At 33.9% G+C, this 22,734-nt stretch overlaps 1 protein-coding gene and 1 pseudogene across 1 annotated transcript in view; one reads left to right on the forward strand and one right to left on the reverse strand.

Moving 5' to 3' along the window:
* The window catches only part of BLTP3B (bridge-like lipid transfer protein family member 3B), a 105,231-nt gene that overhangs the window by 49,980 nt on the left and 32,517 nt on the right, over positions 1-22,734 (reverse strand). Inside the window, 8 exon segments of the mRNA XM_047740838.1 lie at positions 3,211-3,294; positions 5,254-5,434; positions 10,638-10,808; positions 11,752-11,892; positions 12,484-12,673; positions 17,380-17,471; positions 19,053-19,091; positions 20,537-20,699. Of these exon segments, the coding sequence (XP_047596794.1) occupies positions 3,211-3,294; positions 5,254-5,434; positions 10,638-10,808; positions 11,752-11,892; positions 12,484-12,673; positions 17,380-17,471; positions 19,053-19,091; positions 20,537-20,699 (1,061 nt within the window).
* LOC125106587 (60S ribosomal protein L26-like) lies at positions 21,917-22,357 on the forward strand (annotated as a pseudogene).

The following is a 22,734-nucleotide window of genomic DNA, read 5'->3' on the forward strand; positions in this document are numbered from 1 at the left end:
AATTTGAACAGACTGTTAAGCAGCAAGGAAACTGCATCACTAATAAAAAAAATTCCTGACAAACAAAAGCCCAGGACCACATGGTTTCACAGTCAAATTCTACCAAACATTTAAAGAAGAGTTAATACCTATTGTTCTCCAAACTACTCCAAAAAATTAGAAAAGGGAAAAAAAAACCTTCCAAATTCATTTTATGAGACCAGCATTACCTTGATACCAAAACCAGGTAAAGATATCACTGAGAAAGAGAACAATAAACCAATATCCCTGATGAACATAGATGCAAAAATTCTCAACAAAATATACTAGCAAACTGAATTCAACAGCACATTAGAAAAATCACTCACCACGAACAAGTGGGTATTCATTTCTGGGTTGCAACGGTGGTTCAATATTTGCAAATCAATCAATGTGATATACCACATCAAAAAGAGAAAGGATAAGAACCATACAATCATTTCATCAGGTACAAAAAAGCATTCGACAAAGTACAACATCCATTCATTATAAAAGCCCTCATCAAGGTAGGTTTGGAGGGAACATACCTCAACATAATAAAGGCCATATATGAAAAACCCAGATGAACATTATCTTTAATGGGGAAAAACTGAGAGCTTTTCCCCTAAGGTCAGGAATAGAGCAAGGATGTCCACACTCACTACTTTTATTCAGCATAGTACTGCAAGTCCTAGCCACAACAATCAGACAACAAAAAGAAATAAACAGCATCCAAATCAGCAAATAGGATGTGGAACTCCTAATATTTGCAGATGACATGATACTACATTTGGAAAACCTGAAAGACTACAGCAAAAAACTGCTACAACTGATGAACGAATTCAGTAAAGTCACAGGATAAAATATCAATGTATAGAAATCTGTTGCATTTCTATACACCAATAATAAAACAGCAGAAAGAGAAATCAAAGAATCAATCCCATTTACAATTGCCCCCAAAACCGTAAGATACCTAGGAATAAACCAATCAAAGAGGCAAAGGAACTATACCCTGAAAACCATAAAATGCTGACTAAAAAAACCTGAAGAAGGGCGCCTGGGTGGCTCAATCAGTTAAGCAGCTGCCTTTGGCTCAGGTCATGATCCCAGAGTCCTGGGATCAAGTCCGGTCTTGGGATCCCTGCTCAGAAAAGAGCCTGTTTCTCTCTCTCCCTGCCGCTCTGCCTAGTTGTGCTCTCTATCTCTCTGTCAAATAAAAAAATAAAATCTTAAAAAAAAAAAAAAAAACTGAAAAAGACACAAAGAAATGGAAAGGCATTTTTTTCCATATAGGGCCTTTGTCCTTTCTATTGGTTTATTCCTAGGTATCTTATGGTTTTTGGAGGCAATTGTAAATGGGATTGATTCTTTGATTTCTCTTTCTGCTGTTTCATTATTGGTGTATAGAAATTTAACAGATTTCTATACACTGATATTTTATCCGGGATTAGAAGAATATTGTTAAAATGTTATACCATCCAAAGCCTACAAGTTTAATGCAATCCCCATTAAAAACCAAAGGTATTTTTCTCAGAACTAGAACAAACAATCCTAAAATTTGTATGGAACCACAAAAGACCTCAAAGAGCCAAAGCAATCTTGAAAAAGAAAAGCAAAGCTGGAGGCATCACAACTCTGGACTTCAAGTCATATTACAAAGCTGTAATCATCAAGACAGTACGGTACTGGAATAAAAACAGATAGATAGATTAATAGAAGAAAACAGAAACCCCCAGAAATAAACCCATAGCTATATGGTCAATTAATTTTTAACAAAGGAGAAATGACTATCCAATGGGAAAAGAACAGTCTCTTCAAACAAATGGTATTGAAAAAAGGGCCATACAAAGGAAACAAATTGGACCACTTTCTTACACCAAACACAAAAATAACTCAAAATAGATTAAAGACCTAAATATGAGACCTGAAACCATAAAAATTCTAGAAGAGAACAGGCAGTACTCTCTTTGACATCAGCCACAGCTACTTTTTTCTAGATACGTCTCATGACACAAGGGAAACAAAGGCAAAAATAAACTACTGGGACAGCATTAAAATAAAAAATTTTGCCCAGCAAAGAAAACAATCAACAAAACTAAAAGGCAATCTATGGAATGGGAGAATATATTTGCAAATGACATATCTAAATAAGTATCAGTATCCAAAATATATAAAGAACTGACATAACTCAACACCTAAAAACCAAATAATCCAATTAAAAATGGGCAGAAGACATGAGCAGACATTTTTCCAAAGAAGACATTCAAATGGCCAACAGACACATGAAAAGATGCTCAACATCATTCATCATCTGGGAACTATAGATCAAAACTATTGAGATAGCACTTTACACCTGTCAGAATAGTTAAAATCAGTAACACAAGAAACAACAGGTGTTGGCAAGGATGTGGAGAAAGGAGAATCCTTTGCACTCCTGGTAGGAATGCAAATTGGTGCAGCCACTCTGGTAAACAATATGGAGGTTCCTCAAAAAGTTAAAAATAGAACTACTCTATGATCCAGCAATTGCACTACTGGGTATTTACTCAAAGAATACAAAAACACTAATTCAAAGGGATATATACACCCCTAAGTTTATTATAGCATTATTTACAATAGCCAAGGTATGGGAACAGCCCAAGTGTCCAGGATAGACGAATGGATAAAGAAGATGTGGCATATATCTAAAATGGAATATTACCAGCCGTAAAAAAGAATTAAATTTTATCATTTGCAAGGACATGGATGGAGCTAAAGAGTATAATACTAAGCAAAATAATTCATTCAGAGAAAGACAAATAGCATGATTTTACTCATGTGGTATTTAATAAACAAAACAAAGGAGCAAAGGGGAAAAAAAGAGGAACACATTAAAAAACAGACTCTAAACTACAGAGAACAAACTGATGGGGGGCTGGATGGTGGTTGGGTAAAACAGGCGATAGGGACTGAAGACTGAAGTTATTGTGATAAGTACTGAGTAATGTATGCAACTGCTGAATCATTATACTGAACACCTGAAACTAATATAATATTGTATGTTACCTAACTGGAATTAAAAATAATAAAAAATAAAAATAAACATACATTAAATTAAAACAAAATAAAATAAAATGAATTAAAGTAAATAATATATATTAAAGGAAATGAGATAAACTGTCTATATAACTGTAAAGCAGCATTTACATCTGTTAAAGAAATTATTAAGCATACCTGCTTTGTGATAAGGATAATAATCTATGGTTAACTGTGTAAAAGACAGTTGCATAGCCCCTCCAGTAATACGTCTATTTGACTCTGGAAATGAAAAAGAATAATAGAAGTGAGAGAAAGAGAAAGAAACATTAAGCAAGTATCAGAAATACTTCATTTATCATATTTGCAATCCAAGCAGTGATTAACTGTTTATTATCACAGATAATACATTAAGGATTTCAGGAAATGCAATTCAATCTCATCAGTGTTTACTGAGCCCCTATCATTTGCAAGGTACCAAGCTAAAAGGTGAGGACACAAAAAGAACAGAACTTTTATATTCACAGCCCTAACCATATGCCAAGCACTGTTTTAAATACCTTACTTAGGTATACTTGCTCATTTGCTCTTCCTTACAACCCTGAGATAGATGATATTATTATCATCATCATCATCCCCATTTTCCAATTAAGTAAATTGAGACACAAAGAGGGGAATTAAAAAGACCAAGGTCATTTTAGCCAAGAAATATAGAGCTGGTTTTGAACCTAGGAAATATTAACCACTACACTATATAATCCTATCTCTCACTGAGGTGGAAATTAAGCCGATTGGTTAGGTAAGTTGTCCAAATTAACACAGCTATATGAAGATTAGAAAGTAGATCACAACTCAGTGTGACTCCAACATAAAAATCAAATTTTAAAACAGCATGAATAAATCAACTGGAAGTAAGGAAAATATGCATTAAGATACCACTAAGTACAAATGAATATAATTCATTTCAGACCTTTCTGGATTTTAGAACAGATCTGTAAAATGAGGGAAATATTATGGTGGAGTTTTCCCCTTAAATAACATAATTCAACTTATTCTATGAAGAAATATAGTGATAAATATAAAAAAACTTAGAAGACTATTCTTTTGCTTATTACTTAACCTTGACCCTTCATTTTGTTATTTTGGGTTATTTTAACTTTTCCACTTTCCTTTCATCTAACTAAAGCAGAAGATGCCAACTTTAAATCAAATGACACAAAGGTAGATAAAAGAAAAGAGAACAAATCCTTCTCTAAACTCCAAACCTTTCTCACCTTCTTCCACCCTTTCAACCAGTCACTGATACCTGGCTGCCTTATCTGGATGAAGGCAAGGTAACTTCTGCTAAACATCCAGGATCAGTCTCAATATTTACTCTTTCAGCTTTAAAAATACAGAGCAACAATTTTCACAGATACATGAATCAGGTCTTGAGGTAGAATGGTCAGATATTAACATCCCAGTTTTAAAGAGATCCTCAGCTTGATCCTCAAGCTCACCAAAGTTCGAGAACTACTGTCTTGGAAGGTGGCCCAATACTTATGGGCAGGAACACTCTCCAATGGAAACAGAATGCCTAGTACCTACATTATGGAACCACAGATTTTCAAAGCGACCAAGAACAGCTTCTCACTTACTCCACTGTAATTCTCCAAAATAAGAGAAACAAAAGCTAAAAATAAAGAAAAAACACTTACTAACTAGAATTTAGCTTCCTAAGCAAATTTTGGGAGGATTACTGGTAAAGAGACACAAGAAACGGTAAACAACCACACAGCTGTGTTTACATGTACATGGGGTCAGAAAAATGCAGACAGACCACCATGGGAAAACATGTGTACAAATAATTATGAATTGTATATGGACTCAAATTTAGTTTACAGACAATTTCAAAATTATGAAAAAGTTAATTCAAAGGCAAGTCTAATATTTCATCATCCTCCAAAGATGTCACATATTTAGTCCTTGATTTTTTTTTAAACCTAATATTACTGGTAGTATCAGGTGAAATACTAGCTAACAATTAATTGTGCTAAAATACTAAGTACTAAAGCAAAATAAAATTTCATACTGATATATATTGCTTAAAATTACAACTTTCATCTATGTATCTCACATGAATGATAAAATTATGACCAGCTATCATACCAGACATACTATATATTACATATGATAAACAATCCAGTACTGTAGGAAATCCTAGAAAAACCAAAATAGTTTGAAATAAGCAGTTTTTATTACCTTTTTCTTTAGCATGAATATCATCACATATGTGTAGATCTAGATGAGAAATTACCAAGTGATGAGAGGTTTCTTTAACATCAAAGTCATTGAATAGTTTCACAATTGCATCATTTAGATCCGGAGCATTTGAGGTCTGTGGTGTCTTCACTTGTTGGGTAGATGGGGTTACTGTAGAGCTCTAAAAGATTCAAAACTGCCTTATCACTTTCAGTTAAATATTTGAAATTCCACAAATAAGAAAACTTAAATATCTTTAGTAATGAAATCATGAAAAAATAAGCTAATATATTTTCTTTTCTATCAATAACTCAATTTCCCTCCAAATATTTTCTGAATTATATGAGAATAAAGTTAAATCTAAAAACTGGAGAACTACACACAATTTGAACATGAAACCAATGTATTTTAATGAATACTTGTATAGTTATATACTTTAAGTCCTTATTCTAGAAAATATTAACTATTCAAGGCAGCTTATTCAAATAGTATTAGTTCTACATATTAGAAGAGAAACAGGTGCACCTGGGTGGCTCATTTAGTGGAGGAGCTTTCCCCTTAAATAACATAATTCAGCTTATTCTACGAGGGAATACAAAGAGTGAGAAATGTAAAAAAACCTAGAAGACACTTTTCTCTATTCTTTTGCTTATTACTTAACCTGGACCCATCATTTTGTTATTTTGGTTTAAAATTTCCATTTCTTGGTTTCAGCTCAGGTCATGATCTCACCTGTTGTGAGATGGAGCCCCATGGTAGGCAAGGACTTAGCAGGCAGTCTGCTTGTCGATTCTCTCCCTCTACCCCTCCCCCACCCCATAGTCTCCCCAACCCCCCACTCTCAAATAAATAAATAAATCTTTTTTTAAAAAATAAAACAGAAACAAATGTGAGCCCTGTATATTATATCGGCTGTATATACTATTATATATCCTGTAAAAATAAATCACTTCTTTGCAAAGTGCTTGTGATATGGTACAGAGTACTCTTAAGTGCTCTGGTGCCTCTCATAAGAGATGCAGCACATCCTTTGAACGTGGATATCTGAAGAAGCCAGAAAGCAGAAGAGATTTATAATAGACTCTAAATTGAAATTCTTTTTTTTTTTAAGATTTTATTTATTTATTTTACAGAGAGAGAGAGAGAGGGAGGAGGAGGAGGAAGCAGGCTCCCCACCAAGCAGAAAGGCCGATGAGGGGGTCGATCCCAGGATACCGGGATCATGACCCGAGCCAAAGGTAGAGGCTTAACCCACTGAGTTACCCAGGCGCCCCTCAAATTCTTTTCTCCCCAAAGTGAAGAAGCATAGAATACTACTGAAATATAAAGACTGATGTGAACCTAAAAGCCTAAAATGATTCTACATATGTAAGCATACTGTAAGATCATCTGCTATATAAGCTATAGAACTATACATGAAACTTTGGTAATAACAAAATGAAGACCAAATTTTTCATAAAAAAATATTAACAAGTTTCTAATTAAGAACAATTCATTAATAAAAGTATAGTCAGTGATGTATGGAAAATTAAAGTATAAATATTTTGCATTATACATATTTACACTTTACCTATTAAGAACTATCTGTAAACAAATTTCAAAGTATACTCAGTAAATGAGAATTTCTCATAGAAAATGAACAAGACCCACAGTGATTAAAGAAAAGGAAAGATGAAATATAATTGTGAAGCCTTAAATTCCAGGGGCTCCAGGAAAATTTTCTTACTAATTGTCAAAGTAATTTCCATAAGACAAATCACTTATTTTTATTTTTACTTTTTTTTTCAGTTGGCTCCAGGCCCCACATGGAGCCCAACACAGTGCTTGAACTCAGGACCCTGAAATCAAGACCTGAGCTGAGAACAAGAGTCAGATTCTTAACCAACTGACCTACCCAAGTGCTCCAAGACACATCACTTTAATGTTCTACTTTCAAAGCTTTAATAGACTACTCTTTTTTTTTATTTTTCTTCCTTTTTTTTTAATTTTATTTTTTATAAACATATATTTTTATAGACTACTCTTTATGACTGTGCAATTTTGAAGGAAAAAAATTCTCATGTATTTCTTTTTTTTTAAGATTTTATTTACTTATTTGTCAGAGAGAGAGCATAAGCAGGGGGAGCAGCAGGTAGGAGGAGAAGCAGGCTCCCTGCTGAGCAAGGAGCCTGATGTGGGACTCAATCCCAGGACTCTGGGATCATGACCTGAGCTGAAGTCAGTCACTTAACAGACTGAGCCACTCAGGCCTCCTCTCCTGTATTTCTTTGACAATGTTTTCTATCCTCTTTGTCAAAAAAAAAAAAAAAAACTGATATAAACAAAAACATAAACATTAATCTTTCTACAAAGCCTTTTCTTAATGTTGTGGTAGATTCAGTTTTTATATGCTGTTTGCAGGGAAGAGTGGGTAGTGGGCCATTATGACCTCTTTCGCCTTCTGAATTATCTTAACATTTCTTGGTTTTCAATGTAGTCTTCCCTTTTAGAGAAGGAAAGGATGAAGCTAATCAAATATTTATGACAGAAGATATCTCTCAATTTGTACAGCTGAGCAAAGGAACACTGTCAACTACTTCACTCTCTCATCCACTCTCTTGGTCTTCAAATCACGACTCTGTGGAAATGTGGTTAAGTAAATCTACTAAGAAATATTAGGGAATAAGAAAAAAATAGTAGTTATAAAGACTAACAACATGAAGAAAATTGCATACATCCATTTACTACATACTAAAACTAGGAAAACTGCAGGTGCCTAGGCAAAAAACCCTGTATGGAACTCAAAATGCTAACACTGGTTTTATTATTGTGATAGGATTATAGAACTTCATCCTTTTTTCTAGTTTTCTAATCTGTATCTTTATCTGGTTTCCTAATCTACATTCTATCTAAATATATCCACATCTTATATAAATAAGACCTACATTAACACCAACACTCTGTCTACTAGCCTTTATTTTCAATTACCATGTCTGTTACTGACATCCTAAATTATTCTGTTACAGTTTAGTGTTCTGTTCATCAAGCTTATAAAATTAGACTCCCCCAGAGAATTATAAAGATATCTCACTAGCTATATAAATAGTATTTATTGGTAGAACGATATAAGGTTCACCGTCAATTCTTCATTTCTTTTTATGGCTAAAAGTTCTAGAAAACTATTCAAATAAATAGGTAAATTAGAATGAAAACAACTTTATTTTAGCAATATGACATGATTCTTTGAATTCCTTCAAGTTATATGCCAGGATTCATGAAATGATTTAAAAAAAATTTTTAAATAATCTAATAGCAGATAGTATAGATCCTCCTTCAAAAGTGTTGAAAGCAGGGGCGCCTGGGTGACTCAGTTAAGCGGCTGCCTTTGGTTCAGGTCATGATTCTGGAGTTCCAGGATCAAACCCTGCACCGAGCTCCCCACTTGGCGGGGAGTCTGCCTCTCCCTCTGACCTTCCCCCACTCATGCTCTCTCTTACTCAATCTCTTTCAAATAAATAAATAAAATCTTAAAAAAAATATTTTTAAATGTGTTGAAAGCAAAGAAGTGGAAGTAGAAATCACCTGACTTGCTACTTTGTCATTAGTCATTGACTTCCAATATGAGTAACAGTATTTCAAATTAACTCCTCTTGTTACCCCAAGCTTTTTAAAATTTTTTTCCCCTCTTCTTGGACAAATCCATCATAGTAAGAATGAGTAAGAAGTTAGAAGAAGGCCTTTCATTTGTCAAGTAGGATAAGAGCAGTTTGGGAAAGGGAGAATGAATCTGACATTTTACCATAAGCACATTCTCTAACAGATCAAGTTTAAGAAAGAACACATCAAAATGGAGTATGTGTAACCCAGTTTCCTTAAAACCTGGAAAGGTGTATATCTTGAGAGGCATGTGTATGTAACTCTCAAAGACTTCTCTAGTAATGCCAAACTCATTTTTATCAGAAAATACCATGCTCTTTAATAATATATTTTGCAGATTCCATTCCCTCATCTGACACACCCTTTCCCTCACCTATGAACTATTTATTTTTTTTAAAAGCCTCTGAAATCATAATTTAAACTGGAGAAGATTTTTTAATTTTATTTATTTATTTGACAGAGAGAGAGATCACCAGTAGGCAGAGAGGCAGGCAGAGAGAGAGGGGAAAGCAGGTTCCCTGCCGAGCAGAGAGCCCGATTTGGGGCTTAATCCCAGGACCCTGAGATCATGACCTGAGCTGAAGGCAGAGGCTTAACCCACTGAGCCACCCAGGTGCCCCGAACTTCTTATTTTTAAGACTTATTTTTATTATCCTCTCTTTGTGAAACCTTTCCAAACTATGCAGTTGATTATAACTTCTCTACGCTTCTATGGTTCCTTCACTCCCCTTTTTATTTGCACTCTAGTGGGGACGCCTGGGTGGCTCAGCCAAGCTGCTGCCTCCGACTCAGGTCATGATCCCAGGGTCCTAGGATCAAGTCCCACATGAGGCTCCTTGCTCAGTGGGGAGCCTGCTTCCCTCTCTGCCTCTGCCTGCCTCTCTGCCTGCTTGTGCTCTTGCGCTCTCTCTCTCCCTCTCTCTGACAAATAAAGAAAGAAAGAAAATCTTTAATTAAAAAAAAAAATTCTGTGTAGAAAAAACTTCACAGAAAATTTAAAAAAAAAAAGATGAACTATAATGATTTGTTTTATATCTGTCTACCCATTATACTGAGATCCTTGAGGACAGGATCTGATAATATTCATTTTTACATCTACAGTGTCTAGCCCTGTTCCTTATCACATAGCAGCTAGACAGTAACTAAGGCCAATTCAATAGCCATAGGAAAACCTAAAATATATGCTACTTCCATGTATCAAGCCAGATCACTAACAAGCCATATGTCTGAGATATATTACTCTGTTTCCAAAGAAATAGCTTCACAGAAATAGGATTTCACAATATCCCTTATTTTTATTAAGAACAGATACAATGCTAACAGTTTTCTGTTGAACTTCAGCAACTCCCAGGGTTTTTTTTTTTTTTTTACATTTTCTGCAATATTAATTCTAACATTGACTATTGACTATTCTGCTTGACTATACCCAAGTTTTTTCCTTTTGCCCTTACTTTAATAAGTGTAAGTTGTATTTTACTTCCTGAAAAGAAGTATTTATAACACCAAACTTTTACATCATCATTAACTTTTATGCCTAGTACAAAACTCCAAACAAAATAAGCATTATATAGACAGAAACACACTTAATATATGTTTTCACATAGATTCCATGTGTAGAAAATTATGCAGTAACATATCTAGATAAAAGATTCTTGGACTCAAAGTCTCACAATCTATTTCACATAAAGAAAACAACCAACCATTCTGATTTTTAAACCATTTACAGATTTACAGATTTAAAAGCATACCTGTGTAGGTTCAGGAGCCATACTCTTCCTTTGTTCTGTTGATTTTTCTATTGCTTCACTGAGAGATTTTGCATATTGTACCATAGCCTTCAACTGGGAATCCGTTAAAACCCATAATAAGTCATCCAATATTAGAACTAACTTTGTTGCAATAACATTGCAGTCCTTTAACTGTCAAAAAAAATCATTCATAAAATTAAGCCAAGACATAAAACTCACAATGCACTAATGTTTTAAAAATATTTAAAATGTTTGAATGAAATATGAATCCTTCCTTCATTCACCAAATATTTATTGTACTCCTATACTATAGAAGGAATATCTCCTTGTACTAGAGAAACGGTGGTTAAAAAAAGACTCACAAATACCTGTACCTTAACAGATGCAGGTGCACATTATACAGGTACAGTGCTTGTATAATTTAAATTTGCATTTATAGCTAACAAATCATAAAATTACCTATATTAATTGTGCTAATTCTAGTATAGAGAGAAACATTAAAATTAAAAACTGAAATGATATTTTAACCACATTTCACAATATTATATTAAGTATTATACTCTGAAAAAAAAATTTCAATTTAATTTGGAATATTTATTTGGGTCTAGTGATATAAAAACCTATTGTTGAGAATTTAATTGAGCCATGTTTTAAAAAGTCATTACTCCTTCATTAAATTTCATTACAATCTATGGTGAACTCACATTCTGATGTCTTTAAGTAACTATCTTCCCTATTTATTTAAATTACCATTCATATCTTAATAACCTTCTAAAAGCTAGCAGTTTTGGCTTCTGATAATGGAGGTTTTGCTGTCTACATACTCCTAAGTAAGACTCAAAAGAAGAATGAAATTATAAGACAGATAATGTTCAGAAATATTTGGCAATGGAGAATCTATTAAATTTATCAAAAGTAAAAACCTAAATATTAAATCTAGAAAACTGAAAAGTGTTATCATTATACTAGGTTTCTTCAAATACTGCTGGAGGAACTATATTTCCTTATTTTGCTTTGTTTTAATATTCCAACGTTTCAACTGAAAATTATTTAAAATTTCCTCTCAATTCCACTAGTTACCACATGAACTGAAAAGATAACCCTGATGACTTACTCTTCTTTTAAGTGTGACTCTGATTTTTGACTGGTTGGTTATTAATCGAACGGGAGCACACATAATTTCAAGATGTGAACTTTGAGTAGCATCTGCCTCTATTCGAATCATCTGCCAATTTATTTCTTTAAATGTCAAAACCTAAGGAGAACAAAGAGATTAGTTTCAGTTACTCAAGCAAAACAGAATGAGAGACAAGTAGATTTATAAAAACAACAAAAAGGCTAAACAATAAGATAAATAAAATTTTATGTCTTTACCAATTTTATGACACTCTTGCTATATTCACTATGCTTTTATTTTAAATCATATAGTTAAAACAAACTGTATAGTTACAATCTTCAATTATATTCATTATTCATAAAGCTGTTAATACTTTTTAAATTTTGATATAAAGTACAAAAAGCATTTGAATCTTGTGAACAAGAAAAATGTAAGTAACATTTTAGTTTTGTATATTTAAAATTCAATTCTGAGTAGCTGAGAAGTTAAAATGGGGTTCATTAAAAAATGGGGTTCATTAACTATAAATGGAAAGATTATAGAAAAAAACACTAAAATATGCACATTTTTAATTAAATAACTAAGAGAAAGGAATAGTTAAAAGGTCAGAGTAAATGAAGTATGTGAATCTAGGTAACTATATGTATGAAGTAATTATTTTTAAATGTCCTCTTTTATTTATCAGTGCCTAAAACATTTTTTAAACAAAGAATGAAAAAAAATGTTTACCTCTCCTCTCTGTGGATCTTGAATACGAGTAAATCTTAAATCTCCATGTTCCCAGTTTGCATTTACACTATAGATCCTTAGCTGGGAAAGTTCAAAGGATGCATTGAAAGCTTTTGCCCCAATGCGGATAACAATGGAATTTACAGAAACAGTAATTCCCTCAACTACTTTTTCAGCAAAGCCATATTCACTGGAAAAACAAAGCAAAACAAAATATAATGCACTAAAGCCAAAATAAATCATTAAAAAGTTATCTGTCAATATTCACACACAAGTGCACAAACTGACCATTATTCATTTTTATGTAAAAATTTTTTGGTTAAAACAATAATCTAGGCTGATTAGATATAAATTATAAAAATGTTCTTCTCAAAATGATAAAAGATTTTTTTTTTAAGATTTTATTTATTTATTGACAGACAGAGATCCCAAGTAGGCAGAGAGGCAGGCAGAGACAGAGGGGGAAGAAGGCTCCCTGCTGAGCAGAGAGCCTGATGCTGGGCTCTATCCCAGGACCCTGAGACCATGACCTAAGCAGAAGGCAGAGGCTTTAACCCACTGAGCCACCCAGGTGCCCGATAAAAGATTTTTAAAATTTAAGGTTTCTCTCTTTTTGGTAAGTTTTAATTTTATCTCCAGTATAGTTAATATGCAGTAATATATTACTTTCAGGTGTGCAACAGTGATCTAACAATTCTACACACTATTCAGTGGTCATCTTAAGTGTACTCTTTAATCTCCATCATCTATTTTACTCACCTCTCTCCTCTGGTACCCATTAGTTTGTTCTCTATACTTAAGAGTTTGTTTCTTGGTTTGTTTCTTTTTTTTCCCCTTTGCTCATTTGTTTTGTTTATTAAATTCCAAAATCATATGGTACTTGTCTTTCTCTGATTGACTTATCTTGCTAAGCAGTATAAGCTCTAGATCCATCCATGCTGTTCCAAATGGCAAGATTTCATTATTTTTTTATGGCTGAATAATATTGCATTGTAGCTATAAAGCACTTTTTCTTTATGCATTCATCAATCGATGGATACTTGGGCTGCTCCCATATCTTGGCTATTATAAATAATGCCACAATAAGCATAGGGGTGTGTGTATCTTTTCTAATTAGTGTTGTTGCATTCTTTGATGCAATTCAGTAGTATCCAATGTTGTTGTATTCAGTAGTGAAATTACTGGATCGTTAGGGGTAGTTTTATTTCTAATCTGTTGAGGAACCTCCATACTGTGTTCCACAGTGGCTGCACCAGTTTGCATTCCCACCAACAGTGCATGTTTCCCCCCAAATCCTTGTTAACATTTGTTCCTTGTGGTTTTGATTGTGGCCATTTTGATAAGTTAGTGAAGATTACTCTTTATTTTATTATTATTTTTCTTTTCAGAGAGAGAGAGGGCACGTGTGCATGAGCAGAGGAAGGGCAGAGGGAGAGAGAATCTTAAGCAGGTGCCATGCCCAGCAAGGAGACCGATGCAGGGCTCCAGCTTATGACCCTGAGATCATGACCCAAGCGGAAATCAACAGTTGGACACTTAACCAACTGAGTGACCCAGGCCCCCCCGAAAGGTTCCTCTTCAAATTAGGTTATTGTAATCACTATCCAAAACTGCCTACTCTCAAGTTGCCAGAAGTTCAAACAACTGGAATCTATAAAGTAAGTAAGAGAGCTAAGTCCCTGACACAAAGAAGGTTACAGACTATAACTACAATATAATCTCAAATTCAGAAATAAAGTCTGAAAAAGTTTACATTTTCTAATCCAATTCAGCAAATATTTACTGAGCATCTTTCATGTCCACAATGCTGGGACATAAAGAAAACCAAAATAGTGTGGTATTCCAGGGCTCTCAAGTTACTTGGGGAAGAAAAACACATATACCCTAGGAACTGAAACATTAGGCAATCTGTAATTAAGTGCTTTAAAAAAGGAATCATCACTACATTTGGTAGAGGAAGAAACTGTTCATAACTAGGGAAATCTATCCAGGAAAGAAAACTACATTTCCTACAGGGAGTGATGGTAAAAAGGGAAATCTTCTACTAGCGAAAAGTACAAGCAAAGGCACAGTGAAGTGGGAAAGTAGAGGCAACATTTTGAGAATAATTAGTACAGTATGATTGGAATATAGACTATCAATACATTTTGGCAGGAAGGGTAGTGAAATCTGTCCAACTGACACATTACTTCAATTATTATCACTACGACTATTATTCCTAAATCTATCTCTATCCAGATCTCTCCCTAGAACTTCTAAGTGTTAAAATTCAAATGTCTACCAGAATTTACACCGGGTTGCTTCCCATACATTTCAAAGCCAACATGTATAAAAGTGAACCCATCATTTTTATTATTCATGTACATCCCTCTCCTAGACCTGATGCTAAGCTTCTTGATTTACTATCTTACTGAATAAATTACCTAAATTCCTATCCTCAGATGAGCTTTTAAATCAGGTACTACTTTGCATATTACATGTGGGTTGCATGAAATAATGCATATGAACCAAAAAGCCCATCTCTTCACTCATGATACGTGACGAAATGTAACTATTATTCACAGTATTATTGAGACCTAAAGAGGAGGAACTCATTAGCATCCTAGGGAGAACCTCCTTTAGTCCCAAGTACAAATACTTGGTCACTTGGCTAGAAATATTCTTGGAGTTGGAAAGAATATATTATTCTATAATAATTATCTGGCAATGTCTCTTGGAATATCCAACCTCATCTGTTCTAACTTGTGCATTAAAAAGTGTTACAGTTGTATTGGAGGATTTACCGCCAGAGGGGTGAAACCTGAAGCAATGACTAAAGTCTACAAGTTTCCAGCTATGTCATTCATTATAAATTAAAAAAGTGAAATTCCAGTTTTCAAACAAGTCTCTTCTAAGTTTGATTTATCGTCACATGGGTGTAGATCTCTATATGAAGTGATAAAATCAAATTTCTGAACTTACAAATTTACTAGATCATTAATCTATGGGAACACAATCAACTGATAGGTCTTGCACTGAAGAAGGTAAGGCCAGCTTGTTAAGTATTAATTTCCCTGTATTTTAATCTTGTAGAGACAAAATAAAATAGATCAGTGTTTCTCCAAGTTGTATAAGTATAATGAATTTTTTAAAATACATAATTACATTCTTGGTAACTATCCTAGATTTCAAGAATCATAATTTCAAAAAAAGGAACCAGAAGAATATAGTTTAATAAGCACCCTAAGTGATTGCTATAATCAGACAAGTCTGGAAACTGTGGAAACAGATTAACCATATGGCCATACATAAAAACATAAGGATTATCATCATATGATTACAAAGACAAAATTATAAAACTTATTGATACTATAAAAACGTGAGTTAGGAAGAACTTTACCAACAATAATACCAATTTTCCTAATCTTCTTTTCTATTTTCAATAATCTTATAAACACCTACACTTTTTCTACTTTTTTGACTCTACCCAACTTGACCAATTGCCTCAATCTACTCTTATCACACATGAAATTATAATTTAAACTTTAAAATCTCAAATTGCTGGCTGATGGATAAACTGCAAAGAAGTCAATGTTCCCCAGTCACTATCACCTGTAGGCCAAATATAAACTATACAGCTGATAAATCTGGCCTTCAGTCAACTCCTAGCAGTGGTTTGATGGATCATCATCAGATTCCTATGTGGGGCACTAATTATCAGACTGTAGGTATTCTCACAGAAAGCACTAATGTAAAGGTAGTTCAACCTTGGTGAAAGAGGAAAGTAAAAGTGTGCGAGTGCGTGTGTGTCTGTGTATCCAATGTGTACATTCATTCTTTTTATTGTTTTAAAGATCTTATTTTTAAGTAATCTCTACACCCAACATGGGGCCCTAACTTACAACCCTAAGATCAACAGTCACATGCTCTATCAACTGAGCCAGCCAGGAACCCTGTGTACATTCACTCCAAAGAAGAGTTTTATCATTGGTTTGACACAGCACCCAGAATACTATAAAATGTTCAGGGCTGCCATGTTCTACAACTTGAGAAGGCACTGATCACATTAAATCTATATGAACATTTTACATGAATAGGTACACAGACAAAAATCAGTACAGAAATCCTGCCTTAAGGAAATGATATGAGACCCAAATTGATGATAAGAGACCCAGTAATAAACAGGTAATTTTCTAAAGATCTATTTTTTTAAGGGGCACCTGGTTGGCTCAGTTGGTTAAGCGTCTGACTTCACCTCAGGTCATGATCTTGGAGTCCTGGGATCCAGCGTTGCATCAGGCTTCCTACTTAGCAGGGAGGCTGCTTGCTCCTCTGCTCCTCCCCCTGCTTGTGCCCTCACGTTCGCTCCCTCAAATAAATAAATAAAATCTTCAAAAAAAAGGATCAATTTTTTTAAGATCTAACTTCTCAAGAAAATTTTGCAAAATGGCTCCCATGCTTCTACTTTATTAGCATTTGATTTTTATCTATCAAAATCCAATGTGTATGAAGTGTGAACATTCTATATTTAATGAATTTTAGGATAACCCAAAAGGCCTATAATTTTTTAAGGCATCAACTTAATCCTTAAGAGTCTTTCCACTGATGCATAGAATAAATGATAGACAAAGAAACTATTCAGAAATTAAGAGACTACGTGATTTATAAAATGCTTTTGGTTCATCATTACTATTTAATATCAAGGAAAGCAAGATGAATAAAAGAGGCTAAAAATCAATTCTACTACTCTGGCAACAAAATACCAAAACTGCAAAATGTCTGATGGGAACAGAGGACTGAAATAGAAATTGTCTGAGGTTAGGAAATTTTATTTTATGTTCCATTACTACAGATCACAGAGCTGACTACAGAAAGAACTCCCTTTGCAAGTCATGCAGATTAATGGAAATAGCTTACCTTTGTCCTGAAGCAGTTGCAATTGGTGATGGGCCATTAGGGTTTCGTGGTTCTTCACATGTACTCATTTCCATTATTACTTTATCCAGGGACTAATAAAAATAGATTAAAAATGTAAAAAATTAGGTATTTTATGAAAATATCATGTAACACTACTTTTTCATTTCTTTAGGAACAACATAAACAGTTAAGTAAGCAGAATCATTTTAAATCTCTCTAAAAGTCTAAAAAAACAAATACCAAAACAGAAACTGTGCTCAGTCCTTTCTCAAGGCACTTACTATCTGATGAAAAAGCTGTGCGTATATAAGAATATGAAACAAAAAAAATTACAAGTAGCCTTATGCTGCTGAAATCAGATTTTACAGAAACTCAATCTCTAGTCCCAAAATGTATGATATTATTAATTGCTAAATGAGATTACATATTAATGAATGGGATTTAAGCAGGTGTAAAAGCTTATCCCAATCTAAGACTTGAGATTTAAGACAAACAACAATGAAAAATATTAAATATGCAAGAAATGTGAAAAAATAAGCACTGCCATAATGAAAAAAATTTCTTTCAAGGTAACAGTTTTGAAGATCAAATGTCCTTAGTAGTCACCACTAACACTAATGTTCTTTATTCTCTATTTTTTTTTAAGATTTTATTTATTCATTTTACAGACAGAGATCACAAGTAGGCAGAGAGGCAGGCAATTCTCTTTTTTTTTTTTAAGATTTTATTTATTTATTTGACAGAGAGAGATCACAAGTAGACAGAGAGGCAGGCAGAGAGAGAGAGAGAGAGGGAGGGAAGCAGGCTCCCTGCCGAGCAGAGAGCCCGATGCGGGACTCGATCCCAGGACCCGGAGATCATGACCTGAGCCGAAGGCAGCGGCTTAACCCACTGAGCCACCAGGCGCCCCTTTATTTTCTATTTTAAAAAAGCATTTATTATCTGAAATTGTCATTTACTTGTTACTGGTCTCTTCTATAAAAATATCAAGTTCCCTCAGAGCACAGGGAAGGTGCTCAATAAATATCTGTGGAATGAATGAATCAATAAAATGACCAAATGACCGATCTTTCTTCAATTTTCCTTAAAAAAGGAAATACTGGGGTGCCTAGGTGGCTCAGTCAGTTAAGCATCTGCCTCAGGTCACGATCCCAGGATCCTGTGATCAGCTGCCTGGGCTCCCTGCTCAGTGGGGAATCTGCTTATCCTCCTCATTCTGCCCCTCCCCACTGCACTCCTCTGTGTGTGTGTGTGTGTGTGTGTGTGTGTGTACGCATGTGTGCACGCGCACTCAGTCTCAAATAAATAAATAATAAACTCTTAAAGAAAGGAAAGTATATTCAGGTCCATATTATTTAATTTAGTAGATCAATAAAATCAGAAACACAGAAAGTTTGAATTAAATGTTACTAAAACTGTCATAATATGTCAATAAACAGCTAAGTGACACAATAAAAATATACCAACTTAGAACATAATATAAGACCCTCCCATTTTAAAGTTCAAACTTCTCATTTAAGAGCTGAAAAAACTAATTACCATCCAAATAAAATGAAAGCCAATTTGTAGAAAAGCCAGAATATTGTGTTTCTATGAAACAAAAGATTAATACTAGCAGAGCAGTTAGATCATATCCATATATAAATGTTTATTTGAGGCGAGTCAGAACTCACCAAACAGATGGGATGTGTTTTCAATTTTGTCCATGGAATCTACCAAAAAAAAAACAAACAAAATATTTTTCTTTAAAATCAATCATTAAAAGATAATTTAAAATAGCAGTCAACACAGATGATCTCTAAATATAGTGACAGACATACCAAATTTTATCAGCTGACTTTTTCTCAAATTGCTAAGTAATTAATTGAGCAACTCATTTAGACTCTTAAAATCAGATGTACCTATTTTGTATAAGAAAAGATTACTAATCATATTTTCTTAGTCATCTTTTAAAATAAGAGTTTTAGGCCCTCATAAGTTTCTTTTTCCCCAGACCTTAAAACACATTTTAACTTCATGGTTGATTGATTTAATTTTAGTAGGCTCCATGCCTGACCTGTGGCTTGAAGTCATACCCTAAGATTAAAAGTCACATGCTCTTCTGACTGAGCCAGCCAGGAGCCCCTTAACTTTGTAATTTAAACTAAGATTTCCCAGCAGAGCATAACCAGTCTTATATTTATTGAACGGTTTTTTAAATTCTAAAATTCTGACCATGGGGCGCCTGGCTGGCTCCATCTTAGAAGAACATATGACTCTTGATCTCAGGGTCATGAGTGCAAGCCCCATGTTGGGTGTGTATATTACTTAAACATAAAGTCTTAAAAAAATTTTTTTTAATAAAATAAAATTCTGACAAATCTTTTTATAGATACAAAGGTGAGGCCACTCACGTAAAATGTATGTAAAATGTAGGCAATATCAAAAAATAATGTTCAAACATACACTAAAAAGTCACATCTTTATAGACATTCGGGTTAAAGGTGACCATTGAACAATATAGGAAGCTTCCCATACTCTTTCCTTTGGAGTCCAATTTTAATTTTATGAAACAGATTATTCATGCAGTACTTCTACTGAGAAGACTCTCAAAAACACTGGTCTTTAAGAGTAAGAAGTGATATGACAAATGATTAGAGTCAAAGGTATGCAGGAATAAATTTTAATAAGGAATAATAATAAAAAATAAGAATCTTTGAGGAAGAAACAAATGAGGAAAAGAAATAAAATTTCAAATAAAAGTACAATGTACAGAATAAGATAAGGATTTATGGTTTCATATCTTTATTTGAAATCATGTTTCCTTACTACATATTTAAACTGTCCCTATTAACAATAAATCCTATGAAAAAGTATCTTTGAATATACATCAAATTTAACCAATTATCTTAACTACCAATATTTTATTTTAATGTTAAGACTAAACTTTAAACAAAAATTAAACTATAAATTGATAATATATTAACATATGACTTCAATTAAATTTATCCAGCACACATTCATGCAATTACCTAGACATAGGTATCTGTCCTCTTAAATTATATTAATGCAAATGCCTTTTTACAGAACCATCTAAAACAAAATATTTTAAGCGATAGAAATGACATAAAAAATGAAAACAGAAAATGCTTTCTTTCCACAGATATCAAAGTCCTACCCTAATAGATGCTTTATTACAAAAAACTTTGTTGATAGCAAGCCATGTCGGCAAATCCAACATATTCTGGAGCACCTCTTCATCCAACTCCAAATTCTTCAGTTCACCTTCTCCTTTGAGGGTACTTAGATTTATCTTGTCAGGAGATAAATTTTTAGTAAATCTGAAAGAGAATATATATTGACATTCATTTTAGTGTCAGTTACTGTACCCCATTCTTGCAAATATACAGAGCATTAAAAATGTAATAGCAACACAAAGAAACATAAAACTTCAGGCTCTATTTTAATCCATGTTTTTCAATGAGGTTTTGTTATTATTGTTTTGGTCTCTCTTATCTATAGCAGTCTTACATAAAGCCTACAGTGTTTTTAGCATATATTTGAATATCATATTCCCACATACATAAAACTCTGGTTCTTAATGCCTTTCAAATTTATGAATATTTAAGTAACATCCAGTTTTTTCCAGGTACTATGCAAGGTAGTGAGGATAAGACCATCCCATAACCATGTTTTGTTCATTTTGCTAAAGACCACATCACAAAAAGGGATTTTTCTATTTACTAACCAACATACCAGGAAGGTTAAGGGAAAGGGGACCCTTTAGAAGAAGCAATTGCAGCTGCTACCCATTCATCATCCCAAGAACAATATCAAAGGATATTAGTGCTCCTTTTAGAATCATCCAGAGATTCCCAGCTTCAGAAACTGACCCAGATCATTCAAGAATAAATGAGAGTACACAAATCTTTTTTTCTAAAAGGTCTCTGAGGAAGGGGGTTATGCAATTCTACTTGACAGCCAATCTTGATGTTTTCTACATGAGACTTAAAAATACCAATTACTTATAATCCTGAATTGGATGTACAAATACCATTTATTCCTTTCTATAAGAGTTAAGATAAATGAAGTATAAAGTGTTTAGTGAAAGTGTCAAAAATCACATGAGAGACTAGATCCTAAATTCTAATTAAAGAACACAGATTTTCTATGGTGAATGAAAAATGAAAATTCTTAAACTTAAGAAAAAAGACTGGAAATAACAATAATAGTTAAAACAATACTGGACATTTTCCAAGGGCTTATTGTGTACCAGGTTCTTTGTATGCAAGCATTACTACTTTATCGAATTCCTATGATAAACGTTTAAGGTCAATACTATTTTTATTCCCACTGTTTTGGTAAGCAAACATAATGAGAAACTCACTAATTGGGCAAGTGATAGAGAGTGACAGATAGATATTGTCTCTAGTAGAGACAATAACAGTAATAATAATAAATTATGCATACACATTAAAGTACTGCCAATTACATCAGTTTATTTGATCCTTACAACAACCCTAGTTCTTCCCTTTTTCAGAAGGGAACAGCGGCCAAAATGAAGTTCAATCCCTTTTTGACTTCTGACCGGAGCAAGAACCATAAAAGGCATGTCAATGCACCTTCCCACATTCACAGGAAGATTATGTCTTTCTTCCCCTCTTTCCAAAGAGCTGACACAGAAGTACAATGGTCAATCCATGCCCATCAAAAAGGAGAATGAAGTACAGGTTGGGCAAGAACATTGTAAAGGTGAGCAGATTGGCAAAGTAGTGTGGGTTTACGGGAAGAAATACACCATCTACACCAAATGAGTAAAGTGAGAGAAAGCAAACAGCACAACTGTCCATGTGGCCATTCACCCTAGCAAGGTGGTTATCACTGGACCAAAAGTGGATGAAAGCTACAAAAAGATCCTTGAATATAAAGCCAAAACTTGCCAAGTAGGAATGGAAGGGGCAAATATAAGGAAGAAACAACTGAGAAGATGCAGGAATAAAGTAACTTTATATACAACTTTAAATAAAAACTGTTCAAATGAAAACTATAAATAAAACAACCACTAAAGGAAAAAAAAGAAAAACTTCTAACTTTGCCCAGGAAGAACTTTTTTTTTTTTAAGGATTTTATTTATTTATTTGACAGAGAGACAGATCACAAGAAGGCAGAAAGGCAGGCAGAGAGAGAGAGAGGGAAGCAAGCTCCCTGCTGAGCAGAGAGCCCAATGCAGGGCTCGATCCTAGGACCCTGAGATCATGACCTGAGCCAAAGGCAGAGGCTTAACCCACTAAGCCACCCAGGCACCCCATAAGTACTTTTTTCAAAAGTAAGACTACTGACAAAATTAACTACCAGTTAACAAGCGTTATCAGCCAG

The sequence above is a fragment of the Lutra lutra genome, chromosome 8 (assembly GCF_902655055.1).
Source record: "Lutra lutra chromosome 8, mLutLut1.2, whole genome shotgun sequence".
Taxonomy (NCBI): Eukaryota; Metazoa; Chordata; class Mammalia; order Carnivora; family Mustelidae; genus Lutra; species Lutra lutra.